The sequence below is a fragment of the Myotis myotis genome, unplaced genomic scaffold (assembly GCF_014108235.1).
Source record: "Myotis myotis isolate mMyoMyo1 unplaced genomic scaffold, mMyoMyo1.p scaffold_m19_p_19, whole genome shotgun sequence".
Taxonomy (NCBI): domain Eukaryota; kingdom Metazoa; phylum Chordata; class Mammalia; order Chiroptera; family Vespertilionidae; genus Myotis; species Myotis myotis.
The window spans coordinates 15,368,586-15,387,059 of record NW_023416323.1 but is presented as its reverse complement, the minus strand read 5'-3'; the positions used below and the strand labels follow the sequence as shown (position 1 = coordinate 15,387,059).

Genomic DNA, 18,474 nt, shown 5'->3' with positions numbered 1-18,474 from the left:
TTTTTTTTTTAGTTTTATTCATTTCAAGCGGGCCGTAGTTTGCCCACGGCTGGTTTAGAAGCAAACCCAAGTATATATGGGAAATGCAGCAAATGATAAAAGTTATTTCAAATTTGGAGGGAAAAGATGGATTATTCAACAAATGACACTAGGGCAAATGGGTTGTCATCTGGAAATATAAATCTAGCTTTGTACCTTACACCATAATAAATTCCAGACGGATCTGTTAAATGTAAAATGAGAAACCACACAAGTTCTATACCAGAAGAAATCACAGGGAATGTCTGTATAATGTATAATGCATATGTATAATAATATGTGCAATGCATAATGTATAAAGCATTTCTCATGACACAAAACCCAGAAGCCATACAGGCTGATAAATATATATGTATATATTTTTAAAACTGCATGGTAAAGTCCAAATGAAAAGGAAAAAAACCTGGAAAACAAAAATTTGCAACTTCTAAAGACAAAAGCACAATTTCCTTGAAACTTAAAGAACTCCTAAAAAACAATAAAGAAAAGATCAACAATCCAACAGAGATGGGCAGAGGTTATGAAGAGCTTGCCAAAAATAAAATAAAATTACACTACACTGAGATGTGCTTCTCACCCAACCAAATGGCAAAAATCTGGGGAAGGGATCAGGGGGTGCTGACTCTACATACTAGCTGAAGGTATAGGAACAGACAATCACATTGCTGTGGGAATTCCAAAAGGTAGATGATCTCAGCAATATCTAAAGTAATTACAGTACAGACCACTTCACCCAGCAACAATCCTACTTCCAGGTTTCTGTTCTATAGACACACTTACTGACTGAAATGTGAAAGCCATGCATGTTGTTTGTTGTATGCAGATGACACATACATAATACGTCAAAGACACTGAGTTGTCTGTAATGGTAAAGAGGGAACAAAACGTCCATCAATAGGGAGTGATTAAATCGCACATTCGTACAGGGCAGCCATAAGCTACTAGTACAACGAAGAAGCACTATGACAGTGGCTCTCAACCTTCTGGCCCTTTAAATACAGTTCCTCATGTTGTGACCCAACCACAAAATTATTTTCGTTGCTACTTCATAACTGTAATGTTGCTACTGTTATGAATCGTCATGTAAATATCTGATATTCAGGATGGTCTTAGGCGACCCCTGTGAAAGGGTCGTTCGACCGCCAAAGGGGTCGCGACCCACAGGTTGAGAACCGCTGCGCTATGAACTGACAAGGAATGCTCATCAGGAAAGACTACCAAGAAAAAGGGACATAGACCATGTGGGGAGTAAGACAACAGTGATCTATTTGTTAATACACAGAGTCTCTCTATAAGGTTCTACAAGCAACAAGAGGGGAACGAAACCAGATGGCTGGGAAACGGTAAGAAACCCAAAGGAAGACTACTACCCACCACACTCCTGCACTAAGCACTTTAAAATCATTGTTTCAATTCTTCCTTTAAAAAAATCAATCTCAGTAAGTAGTTCCAGTATGATCTCTACAACAAGGATTCTGAAACACAAAGGTGGGGGGGGGGGGCACAATTTTCTAAATGTACTGAAAACCAATGAACGGTACACTCTAAAGGGGTCAATTTTATGTTATATGGGTTAAATCTCAATAAAGCCGTTATTTTTTAAAAGTAAGTATATATCACAGCACATTATCATTTACATAGAGAAAAGACCGCAAAGGCTAGCTTTTTCCAAAACTATGGCTTTATATTTACATAAAATGGAAAGACAGAGGTAGTGTTAAGTCCAAACCAACCATTATCACCATTTTCCATCGTGCTTTAAGGAACAGCACGCCTACAGCACTTGTCAGCTACTGAGTACAGTAGTAAAGCTACTGCAATCAATCACCAGCTCTACCGCTAAGAATTCTTTTCTTTCTGAAAGTAAAAATGTCTATTTTACATTCCTTACACTTTTAAATTTCTACAAGTCCTCTGAGCAGTAAGAATTTTGAAATAACATAGTAAAGGCTTGAAGAAGCAAATGTAAATAATGCCTATACATATCAAAAAATATAGTTAAAAGAAGTGTTACCTTAGGATAAAGAATGAAGCAGTTAAAATCTTTATCTCTAAAAGAGAAACACAAAGTCTCTAGGCTCAGAGCTTAAAACAGCTTACAAAAGAAATACAAATAGAGCTTTAATGGGGCTGCTTTTCTAGGATTACACTAAATGTTAGATTTAGAGAAACAAAGGCAGCAAAATGCTTAAAGGCTAGATTTCACAAGTTGCCTACTCCAAGCAACAGAAGCGTTTATCAATGTCAGGCATTAATTTTAAAGCAGCAAAGGAACAGAAAGTTCAATGAATGTGACTGAAATTACTTTAGGAGTGGCATAGGGGATATAGAGAAAACTAGATACCATTTGTTTGGAAATATGGAAGCAATGGCACCAAGGTTACTCATTATTTTTAAATTTCTATTTATTGATTTTTTGAGAGAGAAACATCAATTTGTTGTCCCACTCATTTATGCACTCATTGATTAATTCTTATATATGCCCTGACTGGGACTGAACCCGAAACCTTGGCTTATTGGGACAACACTCTAGCCAACTGAGCTACCAGGCCAGGGCTTATAATAGGGGTGGGCAAACTTTTTGACTCGAGGGCCACAATGGGTTCTTAAACTGGACCAGAGGACCGGAACAAAAGCATGGATGGAGTGTTTGTGTGAACTAATATAAATTCAAAGTAAACATCATTACATAAAAGGATACGGTCTTTTTTTTTTTTAGTTTTATTCATTTCAAAGGCCCGAGGGCCGTAGTTTGCCCACAGCTGGCTTATAACCTCATTAATAAGGGACAGGCAGAATTCTCCAATTTCCCAAGGGTGAACAAAAAAACTGTCAGCTCCAAGTAACTATCCAAAAATCAATTTTGAAAACACTGAGAGACAAACATTTTATTCTATAACAATGTGCCTTGCTCAAGTTAGCATCCCTCTATAAAAAGCCAGAAGACAGAAGGAAGCCCTCACTGCACATCTGCTGGGCAATTTACATGTGACATCATGTGACCCTCCAAACAAGTCCATGAGGCAGGTAACTTGCCTTGCAATAGGGAAACACCGGAGGAGGGAGGACTCTGGCTGGCCAAGGTCACATAGTTGATCAATTCAGTGCCCATTTGGATAGGAAGGGTGGGGGGGTAGATTAGCCCCTTCATCACATCTGGCTTGACAGATTTCTGGCTTGACAGAAAGGCTCTATTATAAATGACATTTTTGTTCTAGCTTTTAGCTTACTCCCCACCAAAATAATGACCACTATCTTCTGCTTTTAATAAAGTGATGATGCATCTGCACACACAAAAGACACCCTTTAAGAGCTGAACAAGACTGGACTCATGGCCATAGACATTCTCAGTGTTGCATTTAACCTGAAGACTAACAGCACATGAAGCTGGCCTTAGGGGACTGAAATCCCATGGACAGGCGATAGTCCACTGGAACCCCAAAGCTTATTGAACTCCCTACAGACCACCACATTCCCTGGGACCCAGCCTTTGTCGTAGCGGAATAACATTTTTCTGCCCAGTGCACAATATGGGTGGGATCTGAACACACATTTAAAAAGAAAACCACGGTCTCGGATATCAATGTCACCAAGAAAAGATAGGACATAGATTAAAACCAATGCAGGGACCACAACCACTTCCTACAGGAAGACATTAAAGAAGAAAAGCCACAATTCAGGTTTGAAAGAGAACTTAAAACACCAGCAGCAAACCAGAGAGTATCAAACATTTAACTTAAAAGAGCTTAGGCACTGTCAAAGAAAGATATTCTACGTACTGGTCTTGGACTGCAATCTCTTGCTTCCCAAAGTCAGTGTGTAATCTAAATACAACACACTTGGTCATAGAAAATCCTTCTTTCCCCCTCGGGGCACAATTTTGGCATTGGGTCTCAAGGGGCCATAAAAAACCAAGTTTGAGCCCCAAACACGTTGGTTACATAGTTTTGAAACATTTAGACAAAAGTTCACATTTCTAAGTGGATGACCATGATACCCTTCCTGTTTAATTTGGAGACTGGAGATCTTTAACTTAACCTAGCATTCCTTAGGGAACTGATACCCTCAACACGCTCGGGCTCCAAGCCTGGGATTTGTTTCACATTGAGAAATAACTGTCTCACATGCAACTGTGTTAAACACAAGCATAAACACAGATACGGATGTGCATTCATAAGTTCATACACACATATGCATAAGCATACACATTCATCAGTGCTATACATGCACTCACAAGCACACGAATACATGTATACATGGGCTCACACACGCGTGCCCACTCCGCGGTCCCACCTGCCCACCTGCCCGTTCCAGCGGCGACACCTGCCCACTTAGGGGAAACCCACAACCAGGCCTGGGGAGCCACATGACACCCGCGAATGTCTGCGAAGGCCTAGAGCAGTGGTTCTCAACCTGTGGGTCGCGACCCCTTCGGGAGCCAAACGACCCTTTCACCTAAGACCATCGGAAAACACATACATAATTACATATTGTTTTTGTGATTAATCACTATGCTTTAATTATGTTCAATTTGTAACAATGAAAATACATCCTGCATATCAGATATTTACATGACGATTCATAACAGTAGCACAATTACAGTTATGAAGTAGCAACGAAAATAATTTTATGGTTGGGGGTCACCACAACATGAGGAACTGTATTAAAGGGTCGCAGCATTAGGAAGGTTGAGAACCACTGGCCTAGAGCCTTCTCTATCTCATACGGCTTCCTTTTCTAGTAATAACCATCAGATTTGGAGAAACCATGTAACTGAGGCCGCAACCTCTGACTGAGGTTATCTGTCCCTCTAAGGGAGCCGTTAGTGCGTCCTCCCATACTTCCCCGACTAACCCGGGCGAGATGGATGGGTGCAACAGCCTCAAGGGCGCGAGGTACGGGACGGTCTTGGGGTGCAGGATTTGCGGGTGGAAGTGGCGGCAGGGGCTTGGAGTGCGGGCATAGGGTACAGGGTGGAGGCTTGGGATACAAACGCGGAGTGAAAGCTTGGTTGGCGGCTGCGGAACCAGGATGGAAGCCTGGGGGTGCAGGTATGAGTTTAGGGTTCAGGTGAGGGTTTGGGATCTCAAGTGAAAGCTTCGGGAGCGAGTGTTTTCCGTTCGGGGTGGAGGCTTGGTGGTGGGCGTTTTGGGGAGCGGGTTGGAGGCTTGCGGTGAGGGTGGGGGCGCCGGGCCCGCCTCCCGCGTGGGCACGCACCTTGTGGCAGGACGGGCAGGTGGGCAGCGCGCTCTTGCCCCCGTGGCCCCCGCCGCCGCCGCCGCCGCCGCTCAGGCTGCTCTGAATCTGCGTGAGCTCCTGGCGCAGCACCTGCTTCTGGTGAAAGCTGAAGGCCGGGTGGTTGGAGGCCATGGTGAAGAGCAGCAGGAACTCATCGCCCGTACGGCCCTCGTTGAGCTGCAGCCCGTAGTTGTGGATGATGGAGTCGATGTGCGTGAGCGTGCGGTAGAGCACGCCAGCCGCCTCGCGCTGCTCCGAGCCCAGGAGCGCCAGCGACACCAGCAGCTTGCTGCGCACCACCTCGTCGGTCAGGTTGGTGAGGCTGCCCAGGTCGGCGGGGTTGTTGGCCTTGATCTCGGAGTCGCGCAGCGAGTGGTAGTCCTTGCGCGCCAGGTCCTCGAGGCAGGAGCCGAGAAAGCGCAACTCGAGCGGGATGCACAGGTCCAGCAGGCCGCACAGGAACTCCACGCGCTGCGGCGACGGCAGCTCCGAGAACCAACGGTACACGCCGTCCCTCTGCAGCGGGCAGCGCTTCTCCACCATGCTGCCGCCCGTGCCGCGCCGCCGCCCGGGGCCGGAGGCCGAAGCCCGGGGCCGGGGGCGCGGGGCGCGGCGGGAGCGAGCGGGAGGCGCGGCGGGGCCGGGTGAAGGAGGGTGGACGCCGCGGGCCGGACCGGGGGCGCGCGGCGCGGGTGAGACCCCCGCCAGCGGCCGGCGGGCGGGCGCGCGCGGGGCGCTTGGGGGGCCCGGGGCGGCCGGGGCGGCCGGGGGCGGCGAGCGGCCTCGGGCCCCCCGCTCACGGGCGGGCTCTTGGCCCGCGCCCGTCCCCAGCGGCGGCCGGTGCGCGGCGGCGGCGGCGGCTGCTCCTCGTCGTCGTCGTCGTCGCCCGGGAGGCGGCCGCCCCCATCTCCCCCCGCGCCGCAGGGTCTGTCACTGCGGGCCGCCCCCCGACGGAGCCGCCCCGGCCATTCCGCCTCCGCCTCCGCGCTGGTGCTGGCCGGCCGTTACTAGGACGGAGGCCGCAGGAGGGCGGGCGGGCGCCTCGGCAGCGGTGGTGAACGGACACGCGGGGCGCGGCGCGCGGGCGGACGGCGGAGGGATCTGCGCCGGCACTCGAGCGGCCTCGCGCCCAGGCTCCCAGCGCCGCGGACGGATCCAGACGAGCGCGGCCGTGTTCGCAGCTGACGGACCCCGGGACGAAGCTCAAGTGGGCGGGGTAGTCGCCTCTCGCGACAGCCAGGCCGGCAGGGCCCGCCTCCCCCCCGCTGATTGGCTCAAGCTGCCCCTTCTAAGCCTGTGATTGTTTCGGGTCCCCAATCCAGACTCACACCCCCCGAGACCACGCCCCCCGGTGCTGTCGATCACGTTGGGCCCGCCCCGTTCCACCCCTCCTTGGCCGGCGGAGTCGATTGGCCCGTCGGGCCGGAGCGATGGAAAATCCGGGGCAGATTTCTGGTTGCTTTTGTTCCCACAGATTTGCGAGGAGCATTGTAAAAGATAGGCGTCCGGCCTGTTTTATTCCTGAGCGTCACAATAGGGAGATAGCGGTGTCTTCGAAAAGCCGCTGGAGCGGGGCTCCGGAGACCCGAGTCCCCATCCCTGCTCTGCCTGCTGAGCTGTGTGACCTTGGGCAAGTGGCTTGGTCTCTGAGCCTTGGTCTCATTTGCCTTCTCAGAAGATGAGGGTAATAATAACCACCCCGGCGGCTTGTGAGCAGGCTGTGAGCTCATAGCGGACAGGCGCCCTCATTTCTGAGGCTGTAGGCCTGCCTTGGCGATGTGATGGGAACAAGCTTTCTCCACCAAGTAAGCCTCCTTTCAGGGGGTTCCTCCCTAGGCTCCGGAACCTGGAGGATGCAGATACACCCACCAGGGGTCAAGGAACAGGTGAACCGCCCCCTCACCTGGCATTTGCATTGGCACCGGATTACAGGCTGGGGAAAGGTGGGGCACCCAACCACCTTTACATTCTGCAACTGCAAGCAGCTACAAATAAGGAAACTGAGACCCAGGAACAAGAAATTCATTCCTCCCGTGCTCTACCTCTTAGTCTAGAGCCCTTATTTAGATGACTTGTGATCAAGGATGCGTCGTTCCCTAAGCAACTTTATGGAGGCCTGGTATATGCCAGGTTCTAAGCCCTGAGCAGGGCAGCCATGAGCAAAGTGGTGCCCTCCCTGCCCTAGGGAGCTTAAAACAGACATTACAGAGCCGTAGTTGGGGGGAAAAGAAAATTTGTTTTCCACGCCCTCTCCACACCTTGGACAAATTTTCCCAGGGGCACCCTGGTGTTCTTGGCCAGTGTAGGAAGGAGCAGGAATTCAGGGTAGCTTCCCAAGGGTATTAAATCCATGTAGGTAGCAGGGGCAAGCTGGGTCTCCCCGCCTTATTTCCCCAGTCCAAACTAATTTCTACAAATAATTGGATTAATCCTTGCTCTCTTTAACCTCACCTTTTCGAGTGATTCCATGGAAGTAGTCACATTCAAAAATCTACAATATGAGGGAGTGAAGGAACATGAAAATCAAGACCATTAACACCTTTGCCTTCTATTGATAAAAGAAGTTCCTCAGAATGGGATCTTATCAGCATTGGGGGGGGGGGGTCCTCAAATCCAGTCCAATTTGGCTGTGAAATCCTCAAGCTCTGGTGCCAAGCCAACCTGGATTTCAGTGCCAGCCCTAGCCTGCTCTGGGACTGTGGCTGTTCACTCAGCCCCTCTGAGCTTCAGTTTCTTCATATGTAAAAGGGAGTCAGGTACCGCATGGACCGCCCCCCCCCTCCTCCCCCCAGCTGACAGTGGAGCTCATAGATGCTAATGGAAGCCATCCCTAGCTAGTACAACTAAGCCACAGAAGTCACCAGATCAAGGTCTCCCAGCCCCTGACAGCCTTTTTTACCACTTCTTGCTGTGCTATTTGCTACTTAATGTCTGTACTGGGTTGAATAGTGCCTCCCCAAAAGATCACATCCACCCAGAATCTCAGAATATGACCTTATTTGGAAATATGGTCTTTTCAGATATAATTCAGGTAAGAATCAAGATGAGATCATGGTTAGAGTCGGCCCTAAACCCAATGAGAGTGTCCTTCTAAGAGACAGGCAAGGACAAGCAGAGACTCAGAAAAGGCCATGTGAAGACGGGAGCAGAGATTAGAACCAGGGACGCCTGGAGCCACCAGAAGCTAAAAGAGGCAGGAAGGATCCTTCGCTAGAGCCTTTAGAAGGAACACGGCCCTGTCCGCACCTTGCCCTTGGACTTCTGGACTCCAGAACGGAGAGAGGATACATTTCTTGGTTGCATTAAGCCACCAAGTCTGTGCTTACTTGTTATGGCAGTTTTAGGACCCATTATATCATGTCCCCCTCAACTTCAGCTCAGTTTAATGCAACTCAGTGGATAATAAATTGTTACCCTACAGGTTCAGACCCCACTAAGGGTTTGGGAGCCTCTAAGGAGAATGGGATCCAGCCCCCGCATCTTTAAGGAACTGGCAGCCTGAACTCCCTACCCTGAAGTAGACATGCTGCGTGCTCTGTCTGCAGGAGCTGTCCCTTCTGCACACTGTTCCCTCCCCCGGGAAGCAGCCAGGGGTCTCCCAGGGGAAAAGGTGGACACCCACCTGGCAGTCCTTTGGAACATAATCTCTCAGGCCCGGCCCTGTTGCTGTACCTGCTCTCCCGCCCAGCCAGGATTCCTACTCTAAAACAGATTTCTTCTCTGTCCTGTTTAGAGCTTCTCATTTCCCCATTCTCGGCAAAAGGTAACCCCTGGATTCAATATTTCTCCACCTCTGCATTGACATAGTGGAGGGGCTGTGGGGCTGTGGGAGGAGGTTGGGGGGAGGGGCACAGGACAGGTCAGAGAGTGGGGCATTCCTCCCCATGAGCAAAACTGAAGCTACAGTTAAAAGCTGGGCTGTGTGTTCAGATAAGGAAAGAGTCCTCACACAATGCAGAGTGGACAGCAGGTTCACCCGCTTCAGGCCATACTTGCCTTGAGCTTAACTCGGGGCCAGGGGTTGATAGAGCAGTGGGCCCTGCTATTGGGGAGCTCACAGTCGAGGTTGGGACAGTTTTTGCATTTCCAATAGGGCTGGAATGGAGCATAAATTAATATTATTTATGAGAAGGAGAGAGACTTGGAGCTCACCACAAATTCCCCAAACAAATGATTTTGCAGTGGAGATATGACATGCCTAAGTCGGAGTTAGTGATACTGACTAAATTACCACAGTAGGTGATGACAGGGCTGAGGCCAGATTGGCCATCTGGGATTCCAAGCACAGCCCCTCCTCCCCCTCACCCCCCTCCACACACACCATATAGCCTTGTTTTTTCCTTTTCCTTCCTCATTTATAATGGGGAGAGGAGCCTGGAGGCCAGGCTGGGATCAGGAACATGAAAACACGACTGAGACACAAATTAAAGAGTTGGGGCTGGAGGTGCACACCCAGACTCCCTGCCTGGATCCGCTGCTTATTTTTTCATGGGAGTAGGTCATCAGGATGTGTGTGGTCTCCAGTAGGATGGACTTACTTTCATTTTTTCTTTGTCCTAGACCAGCCGAGGGCAAACTACGGCCCGCGGGCCGGATCCGGCCTGTTCGTCTGTTCTATCCCGCCTGCGGAGCCGAAAGAGCGGAGGGTTCTCTTGCTCTCCCCTCCGCTCCTTCACCAGCAGCAGTGTTAACATGGCAACGTCGGGAAACACGGCCGCAGCTCCTTCTTCTGAGTCCAGTTTAAGAACCCATTGTGGCCCTCGAGTCAAAAAGTTTGCCCACCCCTGGCCTAGACCCTGCTTTCCTGTGACTAAGAGAGCAAAGGGACTCCAACCCTTTAATGTGAAAGCCTTAAGAAGTGGGTCCTGCCCTGGCCGGGTGGCTCAGTTGATTGGAACTTGTCCTGTACACCAAAAGGTTGTGGGTTCAATTCCCAGTCATGGCACATACCTAGGTTGCAGGTTTGATCCCTGATAGGGTTGCGAACAGAAGGTAACTGATATCTCTCTCTCTCTCTCTCTCTCTCTCTCTCTCTCTCTCTCTCTCTCCTTCCTCTTTTTCTAAAAATCAATAAACATGTCTTCGAGTGAGGATTTTTTTAAAAAGCAGCATACTGACATGATCCTTGCCCAGTGCCTCAACTATGATAGCCTCCTGTGACTGCCATAACCCCGTGTGACTGGTCCTGAAACTGCTATCATTGTTCCCATTTCACAGATGCTCAATAGTCAGTCATGGACCCAGGGCCATACAGTTCATATTGCCAAGTCAATTGCCCGGACTCCGGCCCTCCAGGAGGAAAGCACAAAGTTGACTTGTCATTTATTCACTAGTTCTGCAAACCAAAGACTCCAAAGGTGTCTGTCATATGCCAGTTTTCCTAGCTGTGACTGCTAACAACGTCCACCCGGAATCACAACTGGGCAGTTGTCTCAAACTGCACCCAGCCCTGTTTCTGCACAGCCACACGCTTTCCTCCAAGCAGACCTGCTTCCCAGGTGTCTTTGGCCTTGGGCTAGATGTGGTGTTTCCCCCGTGGGAATTAGCTGGGCCCTTATTTAAGATGTTGATTCCTAAGCCTGACCCCAGATACTGACTGAGTCAGACACTGGGGAGCGGGGCCTTGGGTTCTGCATTTGCCAGCACTCTGGTGATCCCCTGGTTTGAAAACTGTTATTGGAGTGGAGGTCATGCTTTCAGGCTTCTAGTCAACCAATAGCAACCACAACTATAATCATAGTCAAGTTTGTGTTGCATGCCTTCCAGCCAGGATACTCCCTATTTTATTGATACATTGGAAAGCTGAAGCTTGAAGAGCTCAAAGAAAAAACAACAACAAAATCATGGACACAGGCAACAGTGTGTGATTATGGGGGGAAGAGGGTATGGGGGGATAAAAGGTGATGGGGAAAAATAAAAGAAAGGGTGTAAAAGAAGTCACACTGTGGATGCTCATCATTAAGTTCTGCAGCCTATTTCTGTTGGATGTTTGTTTTCCACATTTCTATGTTGCCTATATCACAGTAATGAAACACTCTGAAAGCCAACAATTAACTCACCGCTGCTCTCAGTTTTGTGTGTTTTATTTGTTTGTTTACCTTTTTTTCTCTGGAAGTTTAAAAAAAGACCCAGAGTCAAGGAATAGTATAGTAATTCCCATATAGCCTATTGCCCGGCTTCAATAGAAATGACATTTTTGCCATTCCTATTTTATCTACTTCTCCCACTCCACGCTAGCATAACATTTTCTTCCTGTAGTATTTTAAAGCAACTAAATTGGAGCATATCTATGTATTAATGTGTTGTTGTTTCTGATTATGAGATAATACATGCTCCTTGTAAAGAGATTATATCTCACTAAAAAAACAATGTAACGGTTAAAAATAACCTCACTTCTCAGTCATAACCAATGTTAACATTTTGAAATACATCTTTCTAGACACTCTTGTATTCATATATATTTTTGCACGCCTAGTTTTACAAAAATAGTATACTCCGTAAAAATAGTATTGTACTCTACATTTCGTGATCTGCTTTTTTCCACTTTACCTACCCCAGATGTCTGTCCATGTTGTGGACTTGTATAAATCACGGTTTTCAAGGACAGCCCAGAATCTTGTTGTTTGGATGGATGATGATTTGTTCAACTAATTCCCTGTTGTTGGGTTGTTTCTCTGCTCTGTTGGCTGAGCTTCAAAAGGCAGTTCCGCTTCCCTAGCCGTGGCACCAGGCTGCACCAGATGTACCTTGTGTAGAATCCTGCCTGACTTTCTGAGAACCATCAAGCAGAGATAAAGATGGAGGGACTGGACTCTTCCCAGTGCCTACTCAAATTGTCACTGCTTGGTTTGAAGTCTCAAGACAAAAGACACACCCAGATTCAAGGGTGTGTGAAAACCACACCCCAAAGGCAGGTAACATATTGTTTGGGTGACAAGGTTTAACTCAAAATATGGAAGGTTTCTTTTTTTAAATTTTTAAAAAATTGTTGACAATATTACAGATGTCCCCCATTTCTCCTCACCCTTGGCCCCCTCCAGCCAGCCCCTACTCCACCCCAGGTTTTCACCACACTATTATCTGTGTCCATGGGCTAGGCATATATGCATATATGTTCTCTTCCCATCCCTCCTACCCTTCTCCCCTCTGAGATCTGTAATTCTGTTCCATGCATCCATGCCTCTGGACCTATTTTGTTTGTCAGTTTATTTTGTTCATTAGATTCCATATGTAAGTGAGATCATGTGAAATTTTATTTCTCTGACTGGCGTATTTCGTTTAGCATACTAATCTTCAGGTCCATCATGCTGTTACAACGGGTAAGAGATCCTTCTTTTTTATAGTTGCACTAGTGGCCTGGTGCACAAATTCGTGCACATTGAAAGGAAATTAATTAGAAGAAATATTTTAATATAGCTATTTGCCCTTTCTCTATAATAGAAGTGTCAACCAAATTCACAATTGACAATAACGGATGGAAACACGTGTGCGATTGGCGCCAGCAAGAGCTTTATATGTATCGTGCATGCATGAGTCAACTTAGCCTTTTATAGACATAGAATAAACTTGATTAATTAGACTTGCTTTCTGATTTAGCTAAACTTTTTCCAGCCCAGTGAAGCACCCCAACTTCTCTTTCAGGTAATTGTCAGCACATAGCAGTAAATGTCAACACAAGGCAGATTATTATTGTAGATCATGTAGGAATAACAAAGGGTAAAATATTTAACTGTAATAGTGCACCCCCCGCCCCGGCCCAGGCTGGGGGACCTCAGGCGACACCCCTGTCCGGTCCAGGCCAGGGGACCTGAGTCTGCGGCCCCCCCCACCTTGCGGGGCTTGACAAGGGTGGGGCCGGCCAGGTCTGGATCTCACCCAATGGGGGTGGGGCCAGCTGGGTCTGCGTCTCGTGCAATTTTGAGGTGCTGTGGGTGGGTGGGGACTTGACTCTGGGTCCCGCGGAGCACCCCAGACTCTGACAGGAGGAAGATTTTCATATACATTTTACTAATTTTCTTTCATCTCTGACACTCTTATTACAGAGAAAGGGCAAATAGCAATATTAAAATATTTCCTCTAATCCCCTTTTAATGTGCACGAATTTCGTGCACTGGGTCACTAGTGTGTGTATATATATATATATATATATATATAGAGAGAGAGAGAGAGAGAGAGAGAGAGAGAGATACTAAAGGCTCGGTACACAAAAATTTGTGCACTTGGGGGGGGGGGGTGTTCCTCAGCCCAGCCTGTGCCCTCTCGCAGTCTGGACCCCTTGGGGGATGACCACCTGCTGGCTTAGGCCTGTTCCCCAGGGGATTGGGCCTAAGATGGCAGTCAGACATCCCTCTGACAGCCTGGCAGCCCTCAGGGGATGTCCAGTTGCCAGTGGGGAGCAGACCTAAGCTGCAGTCAGACATCCTTAGTGTTGCTGAGGAGGCAGGAGAGGTTCCCACCACCACCGCTGTACTGGCAGCCATCAGCCTGGCTTGTGGCTGAGCAGAGCTCCCTCTGTGGGAGCACACTGACCACCAGGGGGCAGCTTCTGCATTGAGCGTCTGCAACCTGGTGGTCAGTGTGTGTCATGGTGGCCAGTCATTCCCAGTCGTTCTGCTGTTAGGGTCAGTTTGCATATTACCCTTTTACTATATAGGATAGAGGCCTGGTGCATGGGTGGGGGCCAGCTGGTTTGCCTTGAAGGGTGTCCCGGATCAGGGTGGGGATCCCGCTTGGGTGCCTGGCCAGCCTGGGTGAGGGGCTGATGGCTGTTTGCAGCTGGTCACATCCCCTTCAGGGTGGGGGTCCCCACTGGGGTGCCTGGCCAGCCTGGATGAGGGGCTGATGGCTGTTTTCAGGCTGGCCACACCCCCTTTAGGGTGGAGGTCCCCACTGGGGTGCCTGGCCAGTCTGGGTGAGGGGCTGAGGCCCGTTTTCAGGCTGGCCAAGGCTGAAACTCCCAGCCTCTCCTTTTTTTCTTTTCTTTTTTTATTCTGGGATTTATTTACCTTCTATAATTGAAACATTGTTGCCGTCACTGGCGCTCCCAGCTCTGAGGCCACGGCCTGATGAAAGCAGGTATCTGGGGTTTGTTTAGCTTCTATAATTGAAACATTGTTGCTTTCGGGCTCAGAGCCGGGCTGCGGCAGGCAGGGAACCTTGGCTTCCTCCATCACTGGAGCAAGCAAGCCTCATGTTTGCTTCAGCTGCGTGGCTGCCGGCCGCCACCTTTGTTGGCAGTTAATTTGCATATCTTGCTGATTAGCTGATAGGAAGCGTAGCGGAGGTATGGTTAATTACCCTTTTTGTCTTTTATTAAATAGGATAGATATAGATATAGATATAGATATAGATATAATATAGATAGATATAGATATATAGATAGATATAGATATAGATGTAGATGTAGATATAGATATATAGATATATAATATAGATAGATAGATAGATACACTGAGTGGCCAGATTATTATGACCACCTGACGTTTGTAGGCAAATTAGCTATAATTTCACGCTGAAGTTGCTAGAGGGCCAGACCATTATAAATAGGGAAGCAGGTCGTTTACCATGACAGTAGAAGTGATTTTTTTCTGAAGATATGGGTAAATAACGTGATTTAACAGCCCTTGAACATGGGATATATTTGAACGTGAGTGGCCAGATTATTATGACCATCTGACGTTTGTAGGCATTGTATGGGATATGGAAGCCGAAGGCCTGTTCGAACACCTTTGCTGTCTGCAGTTACCAAGATAAAACATCTCCAATTTGCACAGGAACACAAGGATTGGACAGCCGTGCATTGGAAAAAAAGTCATGTGGTCCGGTGAGTCACGTTTCCAGTTGCATCATGCAGATGGCAGAGTGAGAATTTGGCAGAAACAGCATGAAAGCATGCACCCTACATGCATGAGTACAACCCTTCAAGCTGGTGGGGGCAGTGTTATGGTTTGGGGCATGTTTTCCTGGCATGATTTGGGCCCCTTAATTCGTGTGGAAAAATGTCTGAATAGAACAACATACTTAAGTATCGTGGCTGATCAGGTTCATCCTATCATGTTGATGGCATATCCCAATGGAGATGGCTTCTTCCAACAAGACAATGCGCCATGCCACGGTGCTCGTATTGTGCAGGAGTGGTTTCAAGAACATGAGGGAGACTTTACCTTGCTTAGGTGGCCCCCACAATCACTAGATCTCAATCCAATTGAGCATTTGTGGGACGAAGTTAAAAGAGCCATCAGGCAGCTGGTTCCACAGCCATCAAATCTCACAGAACTGGACAGTGCTATTCATCAGGCATGGTGTCAGATTCCTCGCATCACCTTTCAACATCTCGTGGAATCAATGCCAAGAAGAATTGCCGCAGTATTGAAGGCAAAAGGTGGCCCAATGAAGTACTGATGGGGTGGTCATAATAATCTGGCCACTCACGTTCAAATATATCCCACGTTCAAAGGCTGTTAAATCACGTTGTTTATCCATATCTTCAGAAAAAAATCACTTCTACTGTCATGGTAAACAACCTGCTTCCCTATTTATAATGGTCTGGTCCTCTAGCAACTTCAGCATGAAATTATAGCTAATTTGCCTATAAACGTCATGTGGTCATAATAATCTGGCAACTCAGTGTACATGTATATATTTTAGAAATTAACCCCTTATTAGATGTATCATTGGCAAATATGTTCTCCCATACAGTGTGCTCCCTTCCCATTTTGATGATGGTTTCTTTTGCTGTGCAGGAGTTTTTTAGCTTATTAAAATACTAATGGCATATTTCACAGATCTAGAATAAATAAATATTCCAAAAGTTTATAAGGAACCAAAAAGGAGCCCATATAGCCTCAGCAATCTTGAGAAAGAAGAACAAAGTTAGAGGGATCACAATACCAGATATCAAACTATACTACAAAGCCTTTGTAATCAAAACAGCCTAGTACTGGCACAAGAACAGACATATAGACCAATGGAACAGAAGAGAGAACCCAGAAATCAACCCAAGCCATTACACTCAATTAATATTTGACAAAGGAGGCAAGAGCATACAATGGAGTAAAGACAGTCTCTTCAATAAATGGTATTGGGAAATTGGACAGATACATGCAAAAAATGAAACTAGACCATGAACTTACACCTTACACAAGAATAAACTCAAAAAGGATAAAAGACTTAAATGTAAGTCACGAAACCATAAATATCCTAGAAAACATAGGCAGTAAAATTTCAAACATCTCATGTAGGAGAATTTTCACTTATACATGTTCTAGGGCAAGAGAAACAAGAAAAATAAACAAATGGGACTATATCAAAATATGGAAGGTTTCTTTTTAAACAAACATACCAGAGCTCACCTAACATAGTAACTCTCCTTCAAAGTAGTCACCCCACAAGGCAGCACTCTCATTGCAATTAAACTGTGATTGCTTGAAAATACATCAGTGAGCTCCTCTTTTAAAACTGTCTCCAGAGACTGGTGTAAATCATTTTTTAATGTACTGTATGCTGGAGAGCCTCCATGCTTCAAGGTGGGATATCTGGAGATAGCCTGTGCTGGTAAATTACAAACAGGACAATGTACTCTGCCTAGTTTGAGCAGAAACATGTATTAAATTATAACAGGGAATTCAAAGTCTCCAGCAGAGTCTGAGAGCCAGGACTGGATATCATTCTTGTATCTTTTAAAAAATGTCCATGTTCCTTGCCTGTTTTTCTATCAGGTTTTATATCTTTGTTTCTATCAATTTTTTAATTGTTGACAATATTATAGATGTCCCCATATTCCCTTTTGTCCCCCTCTCCCCACTGAAATCTATTATTCTGTTCCATGCATCCATGCCCCTGGACCTATTTTGTTTGTCATTTTATTATGTTCATTAGATTCCACACATAGGTGAGATCATGTGATATTTCGCTTTCTTTGACTGGCTTATTTTACTTAGCGTAATAGTCTCCAGGTCCATCCATGCTATCGCAAGGGTAAGAGCTCCTTTTTTGATTGTTTGTTTGTTTATTTGTTTGTTTCTGTCAATTTTTTAGAGTTCTTCAGATATTAGGGATATTAGCCCTTTATCTGTGTTTTACTTTAAAATTTTCTCTCCCAGTTTTCATTGCCTTTGACTTCATTCTTAGTGTTTGCTTGTTTTCACCTTGAAAAAGTTGTTTTTATTTTTATGTAAAGTTAAATGTATTGATGTCTTTTTATACTGCATCTGGATTTTGGGTTGTGGTTAGAAACCTTTCCTTACACCCAGATTATAAATACATTAACCCATACTTTCTTCTATTATGTATATGGGTTCATTTTTTCATATTTAAGACCCCTGATCCATTTGAAGTTTACTCTTATGTAGAGTATGAGGTATTTGCTTTTGAAACCGTTTTATTAAATGTATTAATTAAACCAGGGGATGCGAATTAAAATGCTTTAAAGAGCCAGGCAAAGAGTATATGAGAGAAACTAGATGGCAGAATAAAATAGGGAATATTGAGGTCTGTGGCCAACCATAGATTAAATTTAGTAGGTGTATTAGTTTCCTAGGGCTGCTGTAATAAAGTTCTGCAAATTTGGTGGCTTACAACAACAGAAATGTATTTTTTTCAGTTCTGGAGGCTAGATGTTTGAAATCAAGGTGTCTCAGAGCTCTGATGGAGAATCTGCCCCAAGCCTCTCTCCCAGCTTGTGGTGATGGCTTCATAGCTCCATCACTCCCACCTGTGCCTTCATCGTCACGTGGCCTTCTTTGTGTGTGTCTGCACCCAAAACTTCCTCTTCGCATAAGGACTTCAGTCATTAGATTTAGAGCCCACGCTAATTCGGTTTGCCTTCATTTAACTTTGCAGATTACATCTGCGAAGATCCCGTTTCTAAATAAGTTCACGTTCATAGGTTCCAGGGGACACTATGGACCCAGTAGAGTGAGGGGAAAGCAGAATTGTCTGGAGCCCCTGTGGCCTGCACTCTGAGAGTTTGGGGACCCTTTGTAGATATCTTACGTTGCTGTCAGAATCATCTCTGCTTAGTGATGAAGAATCTGCTGTGTTGGGAAACTGAAACTTCATTCTGAGAATCGGTTTTGAAAAGCATTGACAGCTTGTCCACAAAAAAAGGAAAAGGAAATCCAATGGTCAACTCTTCTAAGTCTGAACTAACAGATGGCCCATCCCACAGCCGTGCAGAAGACAGGCTTGTTCGGTATG

The 18,474-nt window shown here is 46.6% G+C and overlaps 1 protein-coding gene across 11 annotated transcripts in view; it reads right to left on the bottom strand.

Annotated features, from left to right (window-relative positions):
- Nucleotides 1-5,970, bottom strand: part of ZCCHC14 (zinc finger CCHC-type containing 14) — a 69,065-nt gene extending 63,095 nt beyond the window's left edge. For 6 of the 11 annotated variants that reach the window (XR_004973603.1, XR_004973604.1, XR_004973606.1 and 3 more), the window contains exon 1: nt 5,257-5,969. Coding sequence is in view for 7 of the 11 variants with exons in the window: in XM_036345744.1 (XP_036201637.1) it covers nt 5,257-5,820 (564 nt within the window). In the remaining 4 variants the exon portion in view is untranslated. Of the gene's footprint in view, nt 1-5,256 lie in introns of all 11 variants that reach the window. The other 5 variants (XM_036345746.1, XM_036345747.1, XM_036345748.1 and 2 more) reach the window with 1 other exon arrangement.
- Nucleotides 5,971-18,474: the final 12,504 nt, after the last annotated feature.